The following is a 21,889-nucleotide window of genomic DNA, read 5'->3' on the forward strand; positions in this document are numbered from 1 at the left end:
AAAACCATGATCACTACTTTGATATGGAGATTTGTTGTTCATGAAGTTTTCATGGCCAGGGGGGAAAAAAGTCTCTCTATCTTTGCTTTGATGGAACAGAGACGCTTGCCAGTTGGTAACAACTGAAATAGTTCATCACAAGGGTGGTAAACATCTTTTGTAATTCCATTGACCCTAGTTTTGCACCATCTTGTTTAGGTGTTCTGTAATGTTGGTAATGTTGTCATGGTGTTAGCGCTCCCCCTCACTCTGTGTAGGGCCATTCTGTCTAGGAAGTTGCTGTTTCCATACCAGGTCGTGTTGTTTCCAATTGTGTGTTGAACATCTTTTTGCAGATCAGCGGAGATCTTTCATTTCCTCAGCTTTCTCAGGTTGTTTAAGCGCTGTCTTGCCTTCTTTAGGGTGGAGATATGAGCGGTCCAAGACAGACCCTCAGAGATCTGAACTCCCAGGTATTTATAGTTGCTCACTCTCTCAACTGGGCTCCCAGTATAAAGTAGCAAGCCTACAATGTATTCTTTTAGGAATGAAAAACTCAGAATGCAGTGCCTATTTTAGAGATCGGTTTTATTGTAGGTCTAAATCAACACCTGAACTAGGCTTTGTTTATTGATTAGCAAACTGTATAACCGATTGGCCTGAGCTATTAATACTTGGGAAAATATCCTTTGAACAGACATCAGGAACCACGATCAGTGAGGAACAGGAGTTACCTCCACTTACTTTACTCCTAATTTGCTGTGCTGTGCAAACAGTCATTTCAGGGTCTCCGATGATGCTTCCGTAATGCGCGATGGCTGCATTTTGATGGGTGCAAGACGGCGGGGCTTGGATTTAAACATGGAAACAATTTCATCATAGATTGCTTTCAGGAGCTTCTGGGAAATTAAGTTGCCTTAATTTATTTAGAGAGTGAATAAACGTATGAAACAGAGAAGTATCGTCATGTAATCCATTGATTTCAACAATGTAATTATTCTAAATACCAACTATTTAAATTGTAACTGTAACGGGCTAGTTGAATGGCCTACTCCAGAACTAGCTGTTGTGAAATTGTTGGGAATTTAATTGATTAACACATCACATAAACTGTTATTGAGTGTTGTTGATACACTGAACTTGTGCCCTCGGAACCAAATCTGACAGCTTTGGAGTTTTGGAAGTAGGCTGCAGGCAGGCAGCTGGTGGATACATAACTGACATGCGTAAGGTAATGGTTAGGTAAAAGCAACGACCGAAATGCAATGTTGAAACACGTGTATGAAACGTATTAAATATGCAAACACAGATCCGGTATAAACACTGACCCCCCCCCCCCCCCCCCCCCCCCCAAAAAAAAAAATCTCCCGTTTTTGGAAAGCTAAATGTTGACAGGTATGAATGCCGGTACATGTATTCCGTTACTCCCCAACACTGGCACATTTGCATGTAATTCATCAGTATTCAATTGTGGAGTCGGCCTAAATACAATAGTCAGGATAGTAAATACATACATTTTATGGACAAGTTAACGTCATTTAACCTTACAAGGACTTCAGTTTTTAGAGGTCAAGTTAAATTATGCAAGGACAGTTCTGATAATGCAAGTTTGTTAAGGGTGGCAGTAAATTTGCAGGGCTTCCATCTATTGAAATTCAGGTAGGCTTTTATTCTGCAGATAGAAGAGCATGGCTGATTGCATCAGCATGGAACACTGTTGTATAAAGGATGGATGTAGATGTGGTTCAGTACATCAAACAAATACAAAACGACCTCGAATAGGGCTTACATGTCCTGTACAGAGATTAAAGTGTCTCTGGCCCCTCATCTACCATTCCATACAGCACGCACTCACATATACACCTGTCAGTCTATCAGCAGGCAGTCTGCAGACGGGAGCTGCTGCACATGAGGAATCATAATCTAACTTGTTGCTATGGGTACCTCACATTTTCACACCCTCTGAAGTGTAAAAAAACAGGTATAGAGAGCAGAGTAACTAGACACTGCGGTGTAAACTTTTACTAGGACTACAAGGCCTCCAGGTCACCTTGGTATTCCTTCACTCTCAGTACATCTGCATAAAGGCTGCTTATATCTAGGATGCTACATTTGATCAGCGCTTGTGTGTTGGCAGTTCTGAAGCGGTCATTTGCACGGAAATCGAATATCAGTAAGTGGCAGGTTTCTATACGTTTTTCCATTATCCATCACTAGACTATGGCTAGACTGCCAGAGATTTGTCAAAAGAATATTGCTGCTAAAAAGTTTGTCAAATGCATGAGTAAGTAAAATTAACAAGGGAAAAATCAGTGGAGGAGACAAAGATGAGACCAATCATTAAAGTGCGGCAATTAGAGTAACTTGTTGTAAACATAAACACTGATAAAACATTACGATCTACATTAGTCATGGAACAAAGGGATGCAGTTCTGAAAATGTGCCACTAACCTCAGTAGACAGATCCAATAAATTATATCTGGTTCATTGTATGAGAAACTGCAATGCCATCTCACTGAAGATGTTTCATCAAATACTTTTGACAGTACATAAACTTTCCACTCAATTTTTGTCAGTGTGCAACACACACACACACACACACAGTATAGGCAGCTTGATGAATGATCTTTATGTAGTGCAGGAAGCCAGAACAGAACACTCCCATCTAAAGGAGTCTGACACATCTGCTCTTTAAGGCTCTGGCTCACAGTTTGACATCTCACTCAGCAATTGAATCACCACTGAAAAAAATGTTGAAAAAAAAATGTTGAAACTAGGCATAGCCTGTCAATCACACAACTATTGTGTGGATTCAGGCTTTTGGTGTGGCAAAACACAAAGTCAACAAATGAAGACAAAACCAGCTGAGCGAAGAGCTATGAAGAGGCAATCAGTTCCAGACAGTAGCAGCAGACTTCAGATCAGATCCAGCTCCAACCTCACGCCCCACCAACAGAAGAAAAGTATACTCATTACCACTGGCAGTGCTACCCAGACATGACCATTCTCAGACTGGCAAAGCGGGCACGGTCCACCGGAGTCCTTTACTCACCAAGACAAAACCAACAGATGAATTATTGATGATTCAATTATATATGAATACATAAAATCGGTATATTGGCAGTAATGCAGGCCTCATTCTGTACATCATTATTGGAGATCATTGTCCAAATGATATGTGGAGCATTTCCACCAAACAGTGTGGGAGAGAGACTCTCATAATGTCATACCGTAAAACTGACTGATAGTGTGATGCCTTTGACTGATTACATGATTTGGCACCGAGCGGTTGGTCTCTAAATGACAACACGTAAACAAGCTGATTCACAAACATAGTGCTTTGTAACAGCCTTCAGACTCCCAAATCATGTCACACTACGGCTGGAAAAAAACAAACATTTGGAAATTAAAGGTTTGATTTTTAAAGTTGGGTTTGTATCAAAAAAGGGTGCCTTTCCAAAACGTCTGTAAGACATAACTGTAACAGCAATTCCTAAAACATAAGACAAATCATCAATAATTATTTAACATTTTTTATTAAATATTTTCTTAAGTTCACTTTGTTCTCTGTTTGCAGTCTTGTTTCACCCTGGCGGTGGTCTTGGAAAACAAAAAAGTGGCCGAAAGGCATAAAGTAATCAGCTGAAACGGTGGTTGTCTGCGTGAGAAGATCAACATGTCAATGCAGTAAATCTTTGAAACCACATGACTTCAGCACTTTAAAGCCAAAGCCTTATGCTTGCTGTGGGGGAAAAAAAGACAAAAAAAAGCATATTTAGAGGACATCTGTGGGTGAAGCAAGCATGCAAGATTGATCTAAATGAAGAGCTCCGGCAAGAGGAGGCATACAAAAGACTGTGTGTCAGTCTGATCCCACTATATTCACAACGACTCCCCATGAATTATTTACATCACATAAACATTTCCAGATAACAGTTTCCTGTTAAGAATTCAAGCAAAGAAATAAATCAATACCTAAAAAGTGCAAAAGGGCAACATGGCTGTGGGAAGTGTTTTGAACAAGATCCACACTGTGTACATACATTTTTTACAGCATCAAGTAACATGTTATGGACTTCCATTTGCCGTAAGGACGAGTGGCATTGGCAGGTAAATCACTGTGTGTGCGAGTTGCCAGCTGGCATAAACTAAGGCTGCACTGTGCCAACCTGTGTCCCTTTGCCACACCCAGCCTAAAACGAGAGGTTAACGCCACAAAGAAGGGCTCTAGAAATATACGCACACAAGAAGTGCATCAGTTGAGACAATGCCTTCGCTTTAAAAGGCAGCAAATCCGCAAGGTATGATTCTTTAAACCACATTGTGCAATGTGTTTGGTTGTTTTTCCTGTAGTTAAGAGGTGGGCTGGTGGCTTTGAAAATTTGGTCTGTAATTGGAGCTGCTGAGGCAGAAAAAGAGTTTCTTTACAGAGAGTATTTTTCCACTTCAGCAAATCAAATGGAGTCAAATTGCTGAATAGCAGGAATCGAAAACAAATTTGACCTGCACGCCTTGAGACAAGTGCATGGTGCAAAACTTTGTCTGCGCCTGTGAGCGGCATAGAGACATAAATCCATTGGGCTTCAGAGCCCATCGTGCATTACATCTGACAGAACACAGATTCAATGTTTCTCTGTGTTACAGCAGAGCAGCTGAATGTCAACAAAGTGCAAGTCATAAATAAACACAAACAAAAACAAAACGACACTAAAGCATAACAGCAGGGAGAGAGTGCATGTGACATTCACTGTACAAGATTTTGATATATTAAAAAATAATAAAAACTTTATCAAAATAAATAGATGTTTGTTTAGCATGGCCCCACTCGAATCAGGATATAACTCAAATGGACACATTAGTGTTAGAAACAATCTGGATGCTCCGCATCTAGAACACACAGTAACTGTGATCCATTTTTATGAAATATTTGTCCTTGCACAGTTATGTTTGTGCTTTTCCCTTCAAACACAAAAACAATTCAGTTTTTCAGAGAAAAAAAACATTCCATTCATTTTCTTAAATGTACATTTGTCCTTCCTCTGGACCCAATTTGAGGTCATTTAGAAGGATGTGTTTTTTGATGGTCATGGACATCCTCTTGGATAAGACACATTGTATACAAAAAATGACAAATGATGGTAGTGCCAAGCACCTAATCACAGTGTATGAATACACAATCCCTCCCTAGCCACTCCACTCAGGTGTCACTGACTCAACAGATGTTTTATCTGTTAGGGGAATCACAGATGTCTGTGAAAATAACAATGTTTCACGTGACTAGTGTCCTCAAAGGATGCTTCTTATCAGGTTGGCAGATTATCCATAGTCTGGGGTTCTGTCTTCCAACATGGAAGAAACGTTGACTAAAGCACGCTGTTGGTTTGGTATTCCTCCGACATGGCAAACCGCAGAGAAATGAAAGAGAAGACTGTTTTTCGCTCCAGAGCACGAATTTTCCCGTTCTTGGTTCAAAGTGTTTGATCTGTATCTTACAGCTATAGGCTCAGAGTCTGGAATTTTCACTGACCTCCATCAACAAGAGTCAGAGAGTCAGAGAGTCAGAGAGTCAGATAGATAGATAGATAGATAGATAGATAGATAGATAGATAGAGAGAAATGAGAGAGAGAGATATATAATGTCCTCACGTGAACTTTCATCCCTTCACTGCATTTTCTCAGCAGCATCCTCCTCACCTAACTGACAAAAAGGCACACTCACTGATGGCAGTCAACTTCCACCAAGCTGGTCCTAGTGGAGTTTGACACTCGCAGTCAACATGAGCTGTGTCCAATGGGGGTTAGAAGAGGAGAGGAGGAGGAGGGCTGATCCTGTTGCGCTGCCCGACCTGGTTTCTGGTCCTTTCAGGAGGCTACGGGCCAGAGAGGCAGCGGGTGCGCCTCCGTGTTGAACACGTACTTGTCCAGGCTGACAAGCTGCTCATCGTCGGAGAAGAGCAGGAAGAGGTATTTCAGCGTCTCGCCCAGGAAGAAGCTCTCCATCTTGTCCCTGGGCCCTGGGCTCACCGGGTCGCGGACGTTCGAGATGGAGCTGTAGCCCCCTGTGGGCACCTGTCAGAGAGAGAGAGACGGGGGAGACAGAGTAAGGGTGGGGGTCAAAAAAGACTGGGTGAGTATCTCCATCTAGGCCAAATTAAGAGTGGCAGTGAGGAAAAACATTGTGTGTGCACAAATGTATGTGTATAAATGACGCGCACGCGCACACGCACACGCACACGCACACACACACACACACGAATATGATACAGAATGCAGACAGATGAACAGAGCCAGAGACATCAGACCATCTCCAAAGGGAGATTAAGAATAAAGGCACAAAGGCGTAGAGCTGAACGTTTTAAATAGCCTTAAAAGGCCTTCCCCAATTTCATTTTAGTTGCTGGACAATTAGAACTTGATTATCTTTTTCACCACGCTGCGATGACTCAACTATTTCACATTAAATTGCTAAATTGAACAGCGGCAGCCCGTACGAGAGCAGCAGGACAGTAACTGCTGCTTAAATGGCCCTCTCTACGGGTGGCTGTGAAAGCTCATGTATACTTAATTACTGGACCAGAGTAATTTCACTCCCATCTACCTACATACACTATGGCTATGTCTCAAACCGCCTACTTGCACACTTATATTTAGTTTAGTATATATCGGTAATGCAGATATTGGGACAATACTAACCATTCGAAAAGTGGGCATAATGCAAGTAAGCGCTCAGTGCACACTAGCAGTGTGTTGACGGAAGTATGCGGTTTGAGACACAGCCCATCACTTGGAAGGACACTTACATAGTTGGGCTGTATCTGCATAGTGCGTACTTTATTGCCAACTTGCATACTTTCCTTCCTCTAGCACTTAACTGAGTGCTCATCCTGCAGCACTGGTATACGAGAGTGTTGCGTAACCGGTTGTGTACTCACTCTGGTGTACTTGTTGAAGCTCTGCAGGATCTCCCAGCCCCAGTCCCTGTACTTGGAGTCGTGGGTGTACCTGTACAGGTAGAAGAGGCTCTCGACCGTCTCTGGCCGCAGGAGATTGTGTCTGTCCGCGGGCTAACACACAAAAGTGGGAGAGCAGAATAAGGCCCAGGAAAATCCTTTTACTCAAAATCACCTTGTATATTGAGGTTGATATGGATTTCCAGTTTGGTAGTCTGTAGTTGCTCACTGCTATTGGCATTGTGCACATAAAAGGGAGAACATTTTCTTAATCTTATCAGATGCAGACACAGAAGAAACAAACGGTTTCACTATTATTTGTCTTATCAGGCAACTGTTATCAGACGCTTGACTTTGCTGTGCTCAACTCCCTGGCCTGTGGGATCTTTTCTGGTCTTACATGCTCAGAAAGAATGGTTCTTTTTAGGATCCTTGTAAATTTGAGGACTATACACTGAACCTTTTCTTGAAGAACCCTTAAATCATAAGATCAGACCCTCCAGGGTTCCCTATACGGTTCTAAGATAGACCCTTGGCGGAGCGCACCTTGACGTCCACGTCGCGTCCGTTGCGGGGCTGCAGATTGAAGTGGGCGATCTCGGGGCTCAGGCCCGTCTCCATCTGGACGTACATCTGGTGGCAGGTGTCCATCAGCTCGAGGGCCAGCTCCATGTGCTCTGCGGGCAGGCCGTTGTGGGCGCCCAGCGCCAGCGTGCCCGGCAGGAAACACACCAGGTGGTCCTGGCCGAGGGGGACAGAGGAGAGGAGAGTCAGGTCAGGTTGGGTCAAGTAGTTTTTAAATCCACAGGAGTTACACCAAGGTGCTTTACAAGTTGAATAAAGCGCTTTAGAAAGTGCTTTACAAGTTGAATACATTTACAAGTGAACAAGAGGAAGATGAAACAGAAAGAAAACTAAGCAAAAATAAACGAAACACACAAATCCCTTACATTTTTAATGTTTTAAGAAGCGAGATAAATATACAGAACATTAATTAAAAGTGAGACTAAGAGGATGAAAGAGTTACTGTTTGCATTTTCAATGTGTGAGTCAGAATGAGGCAGACAATGCAAGACAAAGAAATAGGAATCCAATGAATATGAGGGAAGAGATTAGAGGAGGACCAGAAACAGTCCAGAACAGAGGGAATAAAACAAGACAGAAACATTGTGTGCGTGTGTGTATGTGTGTGTCTGTCTGTGGGAGGGAAGGGACGACCCTTTCAACTTCTCCACCTGTCACAATGACCTTTTCCCTGCTATTGTCCCCCAGCTCATCCACAGACTACCATCAGCACTGCCGCCCCACATCGGAGTCACCCTCCAAGACGTTTAATTGGTCGCTTACTTTTGACATGCCATCAGACAACACCGAAGCTGCTGGAGAAACCTCCGTAAGCTTTAAGTAAATGTCAATAAAAGACCAGTGGTTCTTTATTGGTAGTCCCTCATACCATTTTGGGGTTGAGGCGGCCGTGAGACAGCTCCCCCACAAATGTCAGCAGGCTGGGCTGAGTCTTCTTCAGTAGGTTCTTCCTCACGCCCTCAATCGCCTGAAGGTAGTCCTCCAACAGGCTGTAGAACACACACACACACACACACACACACACACACACACACACACACACACACACACACACACACACACACACACACACACACACACACACACACACACACACACACACACACACACACACACACACACACACACTTCAATATATATTTAAAATTGTGTTATATTTCATTCAATACAAAGCAACACTGTGGTCAATCTCTGATGTAGGCATTGGCTGGTGGCATTGGCTGTTCTGGGTGTCATGTTATTTTAGTCAAACACACATCCAAGAATAAATTAAAATCAATACAGCCAAGTTCATTATATTGTCATCATGAATCATGATCAGAAATATTGCATCTCTTTAGGAAACTCTGAGGAGTCTGGATCTACAGCAGTAATGTTTTTGAATTAAGTGCTGGGGCACACTGTATACTGTCACTGATAAATGTCATAGTAATGTAGGAATATGAGAGAATTAACACCCCCACAAGCCCTTCCTGGAAAGGCAACCCCATTAGCAGCACAGAGCACCACAGGGACCACACTTAGAGCGATTGTTGTTAGCCTTCACTGACACACACATAAATGTACTAAAGCGAATTCTCCTAATGTATGTGGCAGCCTGGGCATGCTGGAAGGGAGCGCTTCTGATGTAGAATAAAAATACAGTCAATGAGTGCCTGTTCTTTGTGCTCTCTCCGCCTATACGGCAAACAACCACTTTATGGAGCCTATACGTTGACTGCACGGTTGGATGATGGGAGGGTTTAAGTATGGTAGAACTCCACCACCTGGAGGTCAATACTGGCAAATGCAGCAGGGATCCACTGCAGCTGTGTTTCCTTCCACAAGAACTGGAGTTAAGGTCAACTTCAGAAATTCAGTACATACATAAATGAATCAATAAAGTCCATCTCACTCGACTCTCCACTCAAACCACTGGTCCAGTCCAGTGCTGTCCTGTCCCATCTTCTTCAGTGAGAGCGGTGGCAGCTGCACACGGCGTCTCTGAATTATTTAGGGCCCTGCCTCCTCCGCAGACAGTCAGGGGAACAGTCGACTGCCAGCCCCAGTCCAGCACAGACACAGTCTGGACAACACACACACGCTCGTCCATTTCCCTGACCTCATCATATGGTCAAAGATGAGGTTGCAGATTCTGTATCGATACAGGCAGAGCCAGTGTGTGCATCAGATGCAGTGAGACATGCAGCATATGCACGGTCATCATTTGTTGCCAGTCAGCTCGTAACATTACTGAAAGCAATAAACTGCTCGAGTTGTTACAGAGCATGTCATTGTTTTCAGAAATTAATTAGCATGGGGGCTTGATGTCAGCAGCACAAGTCTGGGGAATATTTTCAGAGCTTGAGTGTGAGGACAGCTCACATAAGTACAAAGTTGGATTTGACATCTTATAACCTTTGAGGCCTATAACCGTCTGCAGCCTCATGTATCTGTCTGCAAGACCTTAATGTCTGTTTGGCTGGCTGAACTGCTCTGCCGACAAAGGCCTGCAAAGAGTAAGTCTGGACTCAATCAATAAATCATCACAGCCTCTGTCTGCAGAGGACAGACCAACTTCAAACTGTTCTCTGACCTTATTTGTGCATGGCCACATGGCTTAAACGATTCACTCCTGGGTCGTCTTAACTATAATCCTCTGCTAATAGTAAGGCCGTCCTGTATCTGACTCGGTTAAAGCAGACATTTCATCACATTGGGGGGGGGGGGGGGGGATTAATCCGGGACGACGCCGCTGGATGAGGGCCAGTGCCGTTGGCAGACACACCTGCTTAAGGCCTGGTTAAGATTAGTCCCCCCGTGGGCAGACAGGTGGGGTATACTACGAATCTGGATTAGTTGGTTAGCGAGGTATGTTGCGCTCAAAGCCAGGGTTCATCGCTAGATCACCAAGGTATCTTATGCGGTCAACCAAACCTGGTCGGGAGGAGGTTATGTGCTTAAAGTGAAGTTATAGCTCAAACCGTGTAATCTACCGCCCACTGACCAATCAATTGTCTTAAAAACGAAGTTCTCTCACGTGTAGGATTCTGTCATATATCTTACAGGTGGAGCTCCGCCTCTACTAACATTTTGGATCTCGAATGCGCTTTAATAGTGCTATGCGTGCAAATATACCACTATGGACGTGCATACCATACAACAACTGATGACAATTGATTTATTTGATGTTATAGGTTAGACACAAAAAATGACCGCAGTGTAGATTAAGCTATCGCTCATGAATGCGGAAGTAATTGTTTTTAAATAGAGGCGGTCTTGTGCGTCTCCACGTTTCTCGATTGGCCAACGTCATCCCAACACCGAGAACGCGCACAGATCTGAGCTGAAAGCCTAGTTTGACAAATATATCACATAACTGCTGTCGTAGTATCACTTAACATATACCCCTGAGTCAAGGCTTTGTGAAGCCTTGATATGTCTACATAGCCTAGATATGTCTAACGTGCTTCGTAGTATACCCCAAGGGTCGAAGCTGGAGCAAAGACTCGACATGTAAACAGAGTCATTTGTGTAACACCTCCAACCTCCATGGTGTAGTCTAGTTAGCTGTAGTGGATATACTGTGATGTAGTAGTTAGCTGTAGTGGGTATACTGTGATGTGATACTCGCTAACATGGGAATCTCCGGTTCTGCTCTCTCCTGGTTTGAATCCTACCTCACAGGACGCTCGTTTAACGTATCATGGCTTGGTCAGCTATCTGCACCTCACCATCTCACCACAGGGGTCCCCCAGGGCTCAGTACTGGGCCCCCTTCTCTTTGCTATCTACACCACCTCCTTGGGACAGATTATCCGTTCGCATGGCTTCTCATACCACTGCTATGCAGACGACACACAGCTCTATCTGTCCTTTCCACCTGATGACCCCTTGGTTTCAGCACGGATCTCGGATTGCCTCTCAGACATAGCTACATGGATGAAGGCACACCACCTCCAGCTGAACCTCTCAAAGACTGAACTGCTGGTCCTCCCAGCTAAACCTACCATACACCACGACATCAACATCAAATTTGACTCTCTGTCTGTTTCACCTACCAGGACTGCAAGAAATCTAGGAGTTGTTCTCGACAACCAACTAAACTTCTCAGATCATGTTGCCTCAGTCGCCCGGTCATGCCGTTTCGCACTCTACAATATACGGAAAATCAGGACTTACTTAACTCAAGATGCCACCCAACTTCTGGTTCAGGCAATAGTCATCTCACGACTCGACTACTGCAACGCCCTCCTGACAGGTCTCCCAGCCTGCGCAGTGAAACCACTTCAGATGATCCAGAACGCGGCAGCGCGCCTGGTCTACAACCAACCCAAGAGGGCACATGTTACCCCGCTACTCATCCAGCTACACTGGCTACCTATGGCGGCCCGCATCAAATTCAAGGCTCTAACGCTTGCCTACAAAGTAGTCTCCGGTTCTGCTCCCACCTACTTGAATGCCTTCATACAGACATACGCTACCTCCAGACCGCTGCGCTCCTCAGACGAACGACGTCTAGCTCTACCTCCGGTACGCTCAGGCCAATCAAAACTTTTCTCATCTGTTGTTCCTCGCTGGTGGAACACACTGCCAGTTCCTACAAGGGCAGGGACATCCCTCTCCATTTTCAAAAAACTCCTGAAGACCCAGCTCTTTAGAGAACATCTCCTCTCATAGCAACACTTACAACAAGTCTTGCTGATCCTAGCACTCACCAGCCGTCTTAAACTGACACGTAACTGTTAAAAACAGCACTCACTGATGCACTTATTCTTACTGTACTCTAATGTTTTTTTAAATTGTCCTAATATTGTTGAGAATTGCTCTAAACTTAAACTGTTTACCATGTTGTTAGTCGCTTTGGCTAAAAATGCGTCAGCCAAATGTAATGTAATGTAATGTAATGTAATGTAGTAGTTAGCTGTATAGGGTATACTGTGATGTAGTAGTTAGCTGTAGTGGATATACTGTGATGTAGTAGTTAGCTCAAGTGGATATACTGTGATATAGTAGTTAGCTGTAGTAGTTAGCTGTGGTGGATATACTGTGATGTAGTAGTTAACTGTAGTGGATATACTGTGATGTAGTAGTTAGTTGTAGTGGGTATACTGTGATGTAGTAGTTAACTGTAGTGGATATACTGTGATGTAGTAGTTAGTTGTAGTGGGTATACTGTGATGTAGTAGTTAGTGGATATACTGTGATGTAGTAGTTAGCTGTAGTGGGTATACTGTGATGTACTAGTTAGCTGTAGTAGATATACTGTGATGTACTTGTTAGCTGTAGTGGGTATACTGTGATGTAGTAGTTAGTGGATATACTGTGATGTAGTAGTTAGCTGTAGTGGGTATACTGTGATGTACTAGTTAGCTGTAGTGGATATACTGTGATGTACTGTAGTAGTTAGCTGTAGTGAGTATACTGTGATCAACCTCAAATGTTAATATTAAGTGGGTATACTGCGTAGTCCTGCGTATCACATAGACTACACTGTTGCCTCCAACTGTGTCAGTCAGAGAGAGAGGGGAGAGAGAGAGAGAGGGGAGAGAGAGAGAGAGAGAGGAGAGAGAGAGAGAGAGGGGAGAGAGAGAAAGAGAGAGAGAAGAGAGAGAGAGAGAGAGGAGAGAGAGAAGAGAGAGAGAGAGAGAGAGAGAGGAGAGAGGAGAGAGAGAGAGAAGAGAGAGAGAGAGAGAGAGAGAGAGAGAGAGAGACTGAAATCTAGGACCGGTCACTGACTTCAAAACACCCCTGGAGACGCCACAAAGAACAATCCTGCTGAACGCAATTCAACTCAGAAACAAGCACACCTATAATCTTTTTCTACAGTTATTCAACAATTCATTTTGTTAAGCAGATCAATATTTCTTCTGCTATTATTCTAAGCTTTGTTTTTTGTAATGATTGCACATAATATACTGGCCCCTCTAGTCCACAGGAATACACACTGCTTTGCACCCTCTATGCCAATAAAATTACTCACACAAAAAAACAGAATCTCACAGCCATAGCAATGCCCCCCCCCTCTCCCCACACACACACACACACACTTACGCTGTCTCGGTCTTGCCTCCCTGCAGCCACTGCTTGAGCAGGTACTCGTAGTAGCTGTCGGCGCGGGCGCCCAGCGTGTAGACGCCGCGGTGGGTGAACTTTCCGCTGTTGGTGTTGATGAACATGGGCACCAGGCCGTCATGCTTGCCCTCCAGCCGGTGCACTCGGCTCATGACCTCGTCCACCACCGTCTGCCCGTCAGAAACAGAGAGGGCAGAGGCAAACTATGAGTCTGAACTTATACAGTAGTGAGTTTTTGGAGAGAAAACCAGTCTTGGATAACAGGGGATCGAAAGAACACAACTCTTTTAACATGGTTATATTATTTACTTTCTTATATATTTCCGAGAAATGTTCAAAGAAAGTCCCTGCTTTACGTACAAGAAACTTAACTAGATTCTCAGTTACAACTTCACGGCATAGGACATTTGAATGCCACAATTGTGTTCATCTAAATGCTTTTGCTGTTATCAGTACAGGGTGGGAAATAGATTGGATTCACCACAAGGGGTTGGAGATATGTCTGTGTGGGTGTGTGGTGCGGGAACACATTCACAATGCACCTTGACACTCAAATAATCTAATTTAAAATACAAAATTGGTTTTCAAGCCACTCCTTTGTATATGAAACCTATTAACTGCACTGCCAAACTCTAGAGACAGTGGAATGGTTCCACCGCTTTTTAACAGGTAATTGATTTTAGACTACATAGTGAGTAGTCTGGAGCCTGGCAAAGAGAGCAAGGCTGCTTTGGGGTTTTAACAAACAACATAACAGTATACTGACAATGATGTCTCTCACTTTACTGAGTAGCACAAATGGATTAGCAAATAGAGTCTGCAAAAAAATTAACTTGGAAAAGGAAAGGAAAGGAAAAAGCAAAAAAAAAAAAACGGAAGACAGAGGTGAGGGCACTCCTAGTGGGCATACCTGGTACTGTGGGTCGTTAGTGAGACGGCTGAGCTCGCGGAACTCCAGCTGGATGCTGGTTACCTCGGCAACGGTGCTGTCGGTGGTCCAGCGGGGTGGGCGGGCGGTGCCTTTGCCAATGTTTACATCCGAGAAGGGGATTTTAGATGGGGTTTTGAAGGCAGGCATAAGCCTGGCTCCGATGTCTTTCTGCAGAAGAGCAGAGGAGCAGCGTTAAGAAGGGAGGGATCTTTCCAGAACATTTACATCCACATGTAATCATGTGGCAGACACTCATCCACAGCAACTTCAAAACAGTGGAACAGCAGGAGCATGCTATCTCAAAGGGGTTCAAGGACAGCTTCTGATGAGACAGGTAAGGCAGAGTGAAATGAATGCACCCGACTTCACCCTGGGCCTGGCTGATAAGACTTAGAAACAAAAGATCGGGGATTTGGCAAAACATACCATTTCTACATAGGACAATACAGCACAACCTCAATATGAGGAAGAATAATTATGGGTCTGCTCATATAGAAGTACCTCTCTGCTTCTGGCTATACTTCACAATCTACTGTGTGTGTGTGTGTGTGTGTGTGTGTGTGTGTGTGTGTGTGTGTGTGTGTGTGTGTGCGCATGTGTCCAACTCACAGCCTTGTCCAGGAACAGCTCGTCTCCGGTCAAGTGGTAGGTGCTGAGCAGACCTCCCAGGATGCGGATGGTGGTCTCAAAGAGATTCACGTCCACGTTCTTGTTGAATGACAACTCATCTTTCACCCAGATCCTCGCCTCCTCAAACTCTGACCGTGAGATAAAAGAGATGATCATGGGAGAGACATTCATATAATAGTCATTATTTCTAGAAGAATCCCTGCACCAGCCTGTAAAGCATGCAACATTTCAGATCCCTTATATTGGATACCTATTCTACGACAATCAATGGTCAGGTCAGGTGAGGCTCCTTACCTTCTTTGAGCCCCAGGATCCACATAGTGTCCAGGGCGTCGATGATGCTGAGGCCCAGGCCGAACCACTCCCCGTAGGTCTTGGTGATGGGCTTCAGCTCATCGTGGCCCCAGGCAAACTCCTTATAGCCCTTCCACGCGTGCCTGAAGGCCTCCCGCACTGCCTCCACACGGTCCTCTGGAGAGACCGACGCTGCTGGTGCACGCACACGCAAACAGACACACACACACACACACACACACACAATACGATAACGATCATGGTTAGTGTTAGATCAATGCTACATGTCTCACAGGGATGATCAGCAAGCTAACATGCGGCAAGTACAGACATGAGGTAACACAGTCTGTTCAAACAGTCCACAGACTAAAAAAGTCAGATTATAAGAATAATGGAGCACAGGGTGACAAATTATCAGTGTAGCATTTTGTTATGCATATAGAGCATGGCATGTTCCCTCCATGAATGTACCAAATCTTATCTGGTTGAATAATAATATAACTACTACAATCAGTCTTTTTCACAAGAGGTCTGGGTGGGTTTTCTGGCGGGTGGGTGGGTTTTCTGGCGGGTCTGAATCTTCCATGGAAACAGATGAATTGGAACAGCCTTCAGCCTGTTGCTCTGTGTGTCTTGGTGTGTTGAGTGTGGTTGTTGTGGAGTGCTGGAGGTCACCTGGGGCCAGTGGTGCTGCTTCCCCAGGCTTGGCTGGCCCAGCTGCTCCTTCCTTTTCCTGCACTGAGGGTGGGGGGTCTGTGGACTGCTCGGCCTCGATCACGGTCCCTCTCCAGCTGACAACACACACACACACACACACACACACACACACACACACACACACACACACACGGCTCATATTTTACAAGATGTGATTTAACTAATGTGCACCCAATACACGTTCACTCTAACAGTTACACACTCACCCATGCACACACACCTCATTTGCAGCATTAGTGATAAACATTTAAGAGCAGGAGAAGAAACAACCGTAGCTCAGAAAAGAGAATTGCCAGGCAGAGCCAGCACCCATTTTAAAAGGAGAGTCATTTTGGCGGAGTTTCAACAGGTCCCGAGAGAAGTCCGAGTTCTTTAAGATCGATTTGGCTTTGTAGACACCCTTCTAACTGAAGCAGTCCATTACTCACTCTGTAATGGCTCCTAAAGCAGCTTTTACATGGCGAAATCGCCATAATTCCTAAGAATAAAACAGACACTGGCATATGCCTTTAACAATGTCATAATGGTTGAAAGATATGGCTGTGCACTTCAAGCAGACCATTAATGAAAATGGAAGTCTATCCATTCAATACATCAGATCTTAACATTGTTCAAGAAGACAGATTTCAGAATTCATCCTCATAAATTCTGTGATTCTTATTGGCCTGAGGAAATGGCCCCTTAAAGTGGTTTTTAAAATGAGCATTTTAGGCTTTCTTAATGTTATCTCTGGTTACCAAGCATTTGTAAAATGATTGTCCTTATACTCTATCTAGTTAGAAAAGATGCATCTAAATAAACACTTACATCAGATTACATCAACATGAGCAAGAAGAAATCATGATAAATTAACTCAAAATATGTGATACCACAAGCCTGTCTTCACACAACTGTTAAGACTAAAATAATTCTCTGAATGACACAGGGGAGAGGACCTCTTGCTAAGCTGTATCTACTGTAAGTGCAAATCCACGAGTTATAGTTTCATTTCTATTTCAAAACAAATAAACCAGGAACAAACCAGTGTAGTCACAAAATCTGATGTCAACCATGATATCACATCTTGCCTGACTGGTTGTTAAATAAACAACTGTCCAAAGGAATTCATTTGAACTATTACATCATACAGTTACTACTTGAGGATTGTGAGAATTACCAGTAATCCCTCTGGTAAGTGCTTGGTGAAAAGTCCCAACACACCTGATAAGAGCCTTCTCCCCTTTCTGTTCTTCCTCCTTCTCTCCTTTTTGTTCCTCCTCGCGTGCTCCCTCATTCTTCTCTGAGGGTTCTTGTTTCTCCTTCACCTGAGTGTCCGATGTATTGCCTCGCTTCTGGAGAACAGGTGGACCTCGTTTGTTTGGAGCAGGTTTCTTCTGTTAAGAGTGGAGGCCAAGGGGGTCAGTACATCACAAATAAATGCAGAATGATGGCATGTCCTACACACACATGGAAGCTAGACATGGCCAAGAACGGATTTCAGGTAAAGGTAACATTTCAAAGTGTAACTTTGAGTGTTGATAAAAGGGGCATCTATTTTGAGCAATGTTGCTAAGCACCACATTACCTGTTTCATGCATTGTGATTTGGATGATCATGATCTGCCTACTGATTTCCAGAAGAAAAAAAAATAAAGTTGCCCAATATCAATGGCAATATGCCTGAACAACAACAAAAAGCCCATTTGGTCAACCAAAATAAGAAGGCCCTCAATCAATCATTTGTTTAAATATCTGGATCAACTCTTCATTATGAATGTTTTCATAACATAATTAGCCCAATACCCATCACAAGCAAACTGAAAATAGAATTAGAAGAGAGAGAGTGATGCTGACCATTTCTGGTGGTTTAGGAAGGATGGGGAGGTTTGGCCTCTGCAGCTCGGGGATGATCTCCTGGGGCGCTGCCTCTGGGACATGGTCAGGGTTGACTTTTGGCATGGCCCCGGGCGGGATGGGCCGGACCCCTTTGATGTCCTCGGCATCCCAGTCGTCCTCTGCAGAGCGGTCAGACAGCCCTGCAGTCAAGAGAGGCCACAGATATAAACAAATCAGACAGAGACCTAGACGGTAGAGTACAGTCAGCAGGTCTAGTCTAGACACACTCTATTAGGTATCAGCTGGCCGGCTAAATTTGGAATGAACCAATCAGGTGACTCCAGGAAGTGGTTTGGATGATGACAAAGAGGACATAACCAACTAGAAGAGGTTGTTAGAGGACACATTTGTGAAAAACTCAAAAGAATGTTTTTGTAGGCCTTCATCATAGGATTAAAAAAAAAAATTTTGGGACATCTTCACAGGCTGCAGGATTTGGCAAATGTCCTGTCCCCTTGTTGGGAGATGATGTGTCCTGCTCTGTGTGTTTGGAGGCCTTACCTCTCCAGTGCTGACTCAGGCTGGGATACGAGATGATGCCACAGGCCAGCAACAGCGCCAGCAGGAAGAGAATCAGACTGCGCTGCATCCGGGAGAGTTGTTTCCATTTCTAAACACACACACACACACACACACACACACACACAGGGAGAAGAATTGTTAAAACGGTCACATTGCCTGTAAACCATTACATATTTGGATGTGCTGTACTAGATTATGTATACAACTGAACAAGCAAGGTTCAATTACACACAGGATATCTGTGTGCAGTTTGAGACGATAAATATGAACTGCTATATCAAGTTCAGAATGACAACACAAAAGCAGGGGCCCACTGCTGTACAATAGTATAGCTGAACCTTTATGTAACCTTCATAGTGTAAGGTGCATCTCAGATGTCCCTTATCCAAGAACTGTGTTTTACAACTGCATGCCATCACTACTGTACAACTCACCTCGCTAAGTGAAATGGCCAAGGCCTATAGTAACTAATTCAACTGAATGTCTCTTAGGTTAATATCTCCTAAGACTGGAGTATCATTGAAAGTGGGGCTTACTGAATCTTTTGGACAACAAAACAATCCTTCTGATCAGTTACTGAACAGTCAGCACATGCATGTAGGACTGATACAGCATTTAAACGGCTGACTTCTGAGAAAGAAAGATTTGCGCTTGAAATCTCTGCAAGCCTTGAGCTGTTTTTTAAAGCTCAGCTGTCAGCCAAACCTTCTTCCAACTAGGGTTTTGACCTCTCCAAGCTCACAAACAGCACAAAAGGTCGTCTGCCATTGGCCTATTGCTATTTCAAGCTAGAAGACGGCCCAAGAACAAATTAAAAACAAAGCACTCTTGGGAACAGAACTACTAATGCCACACAAATCCGAATGCTGCTAGTGCTTAACAAATCACCCACATTAGTCGTGATATTCGTTCCGTTCATAATATACTGTACTTCCACTTTGTATTCAACATCAACTCTTACCCTCCAGCAGGACTGCCTCCTCCATTGTTTCCCGTTGGTATAGTTATGGCTGTACTGGTCACGCAAGGTCAGCGCGACGTAGTCCTTTCGCATAGGAGAGTACATCACTCTGGCAAAGCATGGTTATTCAGAAGACAAACAAATAGCAATGAGCGGTGAAAATATAAGCATGCATTGTCTATTTAATGGTCGTTGCATATAACTGAGAAAAACATGAAGGAAACCGTGCTTCAGTAAAGTTCCTACATGTCCAGAAACTCTGAGCAGATAGATACAAAGTCACAGTCCCTCTGGGTGAGGACGACAAGAGAACGAAGTCACAGGGCAGGTTTTCAGTCAGGGTATGGGCACTCATTTTCAAAATTTGTTTTGAGAAGAGAAGTTGTACTAGGCAAGACAGGTAGTGTCAGTGAGCAACGACTAGCACAAACTGCTAGGTTGTAATGAAGTGCTCTCCATGCCTAATATTAGAATAAATGTGAACCCAGTACTGCCATTGAACTCAAATGAACACGCCAGCTGCGCATCATGAAATAAGCAATGACTAGTATGGAAGAATGGTACATCAAACAGTTACATTGTACCTACACAAATACACACAGAATCTCGATGCACATTACAAACTGGCAACACTGACTGTGAAATTAGGCAAACATATTTTGAAAGTGAGTGTTAGCTAGCTGTCTGCTATCATTAGCTTGTAAGCTAGCTACTCGTTGACCTACCTTTTTTTTTGTCCCAGTCAACACCTCAGGATCGCGGCAACATTATGGTATTTCAATGACAGCCTATTATCAACTGACCAGGGTTTTCCTGAAACTAGACCGGATTAGTGATAAACAACCTCCCAGGCTTGCTAGCTGCACACTCATCAACAACACACACCTCGTGTGATAGCTTGCTTTGCTGACGTTTAGCCTACGTTACTTTATCACAATAATCAAAATATCAGCTTTTGCAAGATTTCCTCTGGCTAATTTAAAGGCTGAACGTAGTGAAACAGCCCATATATGCCTAGAAAGTCATTAATTCAACAATCGAGCATTGCAGCTAGATGATGGGCTAAGCGAATGACAGATCTTTCCCAACCACATGACAATTTGGATCAGCTGATGTCACTAGTAATCTTGCGTCGCTACTTGAATGTACACGTGGGCGTGTTGGTACGAAACTGACACAGACAACCACTTGCCTATGCCTTTCGCACCCTAAAGCAATATCAGGAAACAGCACTATATTTAGGACCCGAGCACTTGGGTGCGAAGCCCGATATCGTTTCTGTAGATTTACAGTGCATTTATCCGGTGAGCTGGTGGCTTTTGCTACTTCTTTTTATTATTAGCCTATTGTTCAAGGACTGGACGTGAACAGCGTAACGTAGACACTTGGTTCAGTTTTTCTGCTATGTATTTTTCATTTTTGTACATTTGAATTTTTTTGAGAAATTAATTTAAAAACTAAGAAATGTCTCCCATAAACTTAAAATGGGCCATTGTGACATCATACTAGGCTCTGACTCTGCAACAACTTAAAGGTACACTTCGCAGGATTTTCACCTTAAAGCTGCAGTTGGCAAGTCTGAGTGTCTGACAGATTGAGGGGACTTAGCCAAAATGTTTAATGTTTACAACTCTCATGCCCCTCCAACTACTACCACCGAGCACCCTCTCATCGAGTTGGTGCGTACGGCCGGCTGTGAGTCGAGCAACTGCCCCTCCATTCCAGCCAATCACAGCACGAGTAGCTCCCACAAAGCAATCGCGAAGTGGCCAATGACAGTGCTGCTCGCTACCACGATATGCAACCGCAAAAGCAACAGCGAACGATGAGCCAATCAGAGAGACTTTACCATTGGCGACGTAATTTCCTCAGCCATTGTAGCGGGGTTTTTAATTCATTCAGCGCATCTCAGGTACGTTAAACCACAATTTACCTGACGGTCTATCTGTGGAAAATTGAGGACATCGACTGCTTTGGTAAGTGTTTTTTGTTTTCCATGTCAGTATTTGACGTTCACTAAGGTTTATGTTAGCGAAGGACTAATTTACTGAATAATCGCTAACCCCCTCATTTAGTTCAACGTTATCGACTGCAAGTACTAACATTAATGTTACCTTCCCCCACTTGGAAATGACCAGCTGATATCTGCTTTATTTCTAAAGCTTTTACTGAATGGAAAATTATAATTACGTTTTTGGCAATAATACTAACGTTAACATCAAAAGCCACATAGGCTGCAAGTTAGCTTTGAATGATTGTTACATTAGCTTGTAGTTATCCTAAGACGTAGGCTAAGTTAACGTTAACATTGTTATCTAACCTTATCGGTAGACTATATTTTATTTTTAATCGATGTAATTTTGTGTTGGACCTTTGTAACTATATTATAACAT

The 21,889-nt window shown here is 43.7% G+C and overlaps 1 protein-coding gene across 3 annotated transcripts; it reads right to left on the bottom strand.

Moving 5' to 3' along the window:
• Positions 1–3,498: 3,498 nt before the first annotated feature.
• On the bottom strand, positions 3,499–20,574 carry man1b1a (mannosidase, alpha, class 1B, member 1a). Of its 3 annotated transcripts, none has more exons than XM_076284799.1 (14): positions 20,222–20,574; positions 19,497–19,605; positions 18,515–18,623; positions 17,972–18,153; positions 17,340–17,512; positions 16,098–16,213; positions 15,423–15,614; positions 15,108–15,256; positions 14,478–14,666; positions 13,547–13,737; positions 8,383–8,503; positions 7,476–7,670; positions 6,912–7,043; positions 3,499–6,048 (listed from the first exon to the last, which is right to left on the bottom strand). In XM_076284799.1, exons 2-14 carry the CDS (start codon positions 19,599–19,601, stop codon positions 5,842–5,844), a joined length of 2,061 nt encoding a protein of 686 aa, XP_076140914.1. In that variant the 5' UTR covers positions 19,602–19,605; positions 20,222–20,574; the 3' UTR covers positions 3,499–5,841. The 3 variants fall into 3 exon arrangements, with proteins under 3 accessions (XP_076140914.1, XP_076140913.1, XP_076140915.1); XM_076284798.1 differs by having other exon boundaries at positions 15,423–15,617; XM_076284800.1 differs by lacking the exons at positions 17,972–18,153; positions 18,515–18,623; positions 19,497–19,605; positions 20,222–20,574 and adding an exon at positions 17,704–17,946 and having other exon boundaries at positions 15,423–15,617.
• Positions 20,575–21,889: the final 1,315 nt, after the last annotated feature.

The sequence above is a fragment of the Alosa pseudoharengus genome, unplaced genomic scaffold (genome assembly GCF_046254945.1).
Source record: "Alosa pseudoharengus isolate Yale_2024_CS ecotype anadromous, Long Island Sound unplaced genomic scaffold, YU_APseudo_1.1 YU_APseudo_1.1_scf_14, whole genome shotgun sequence".
NCBI lineage: Eukaryota > Metazoa > Chordata > Actinopteri > Clupeiformes > Clupeidae > Alosa > Alosa pseudoharengus.

Coding starts and splice junctions, on each gene's coding strand:
- man1b1a (XM_076284798.1), bottom strand. CDS start 19,601: ATGTACTCTCCTATGCGAAAGGACTACGTCGCGCTGACCTTGCGTGAC. Junction 18,624..19,496: donor GGAGGCAGTCCTGCTGGAGG/GTAAGAGTTGAT, acceptor GTGTGTGTTTAG/AAATGGAAACAACTCTCCCG. Junction 13,738..14,477: donor CTAACGACCCACAGTACCAG/GTATGCCCACTA, acceptor TCTGACGGGCAG/ACGGTGGTGGACGAGGTCAT.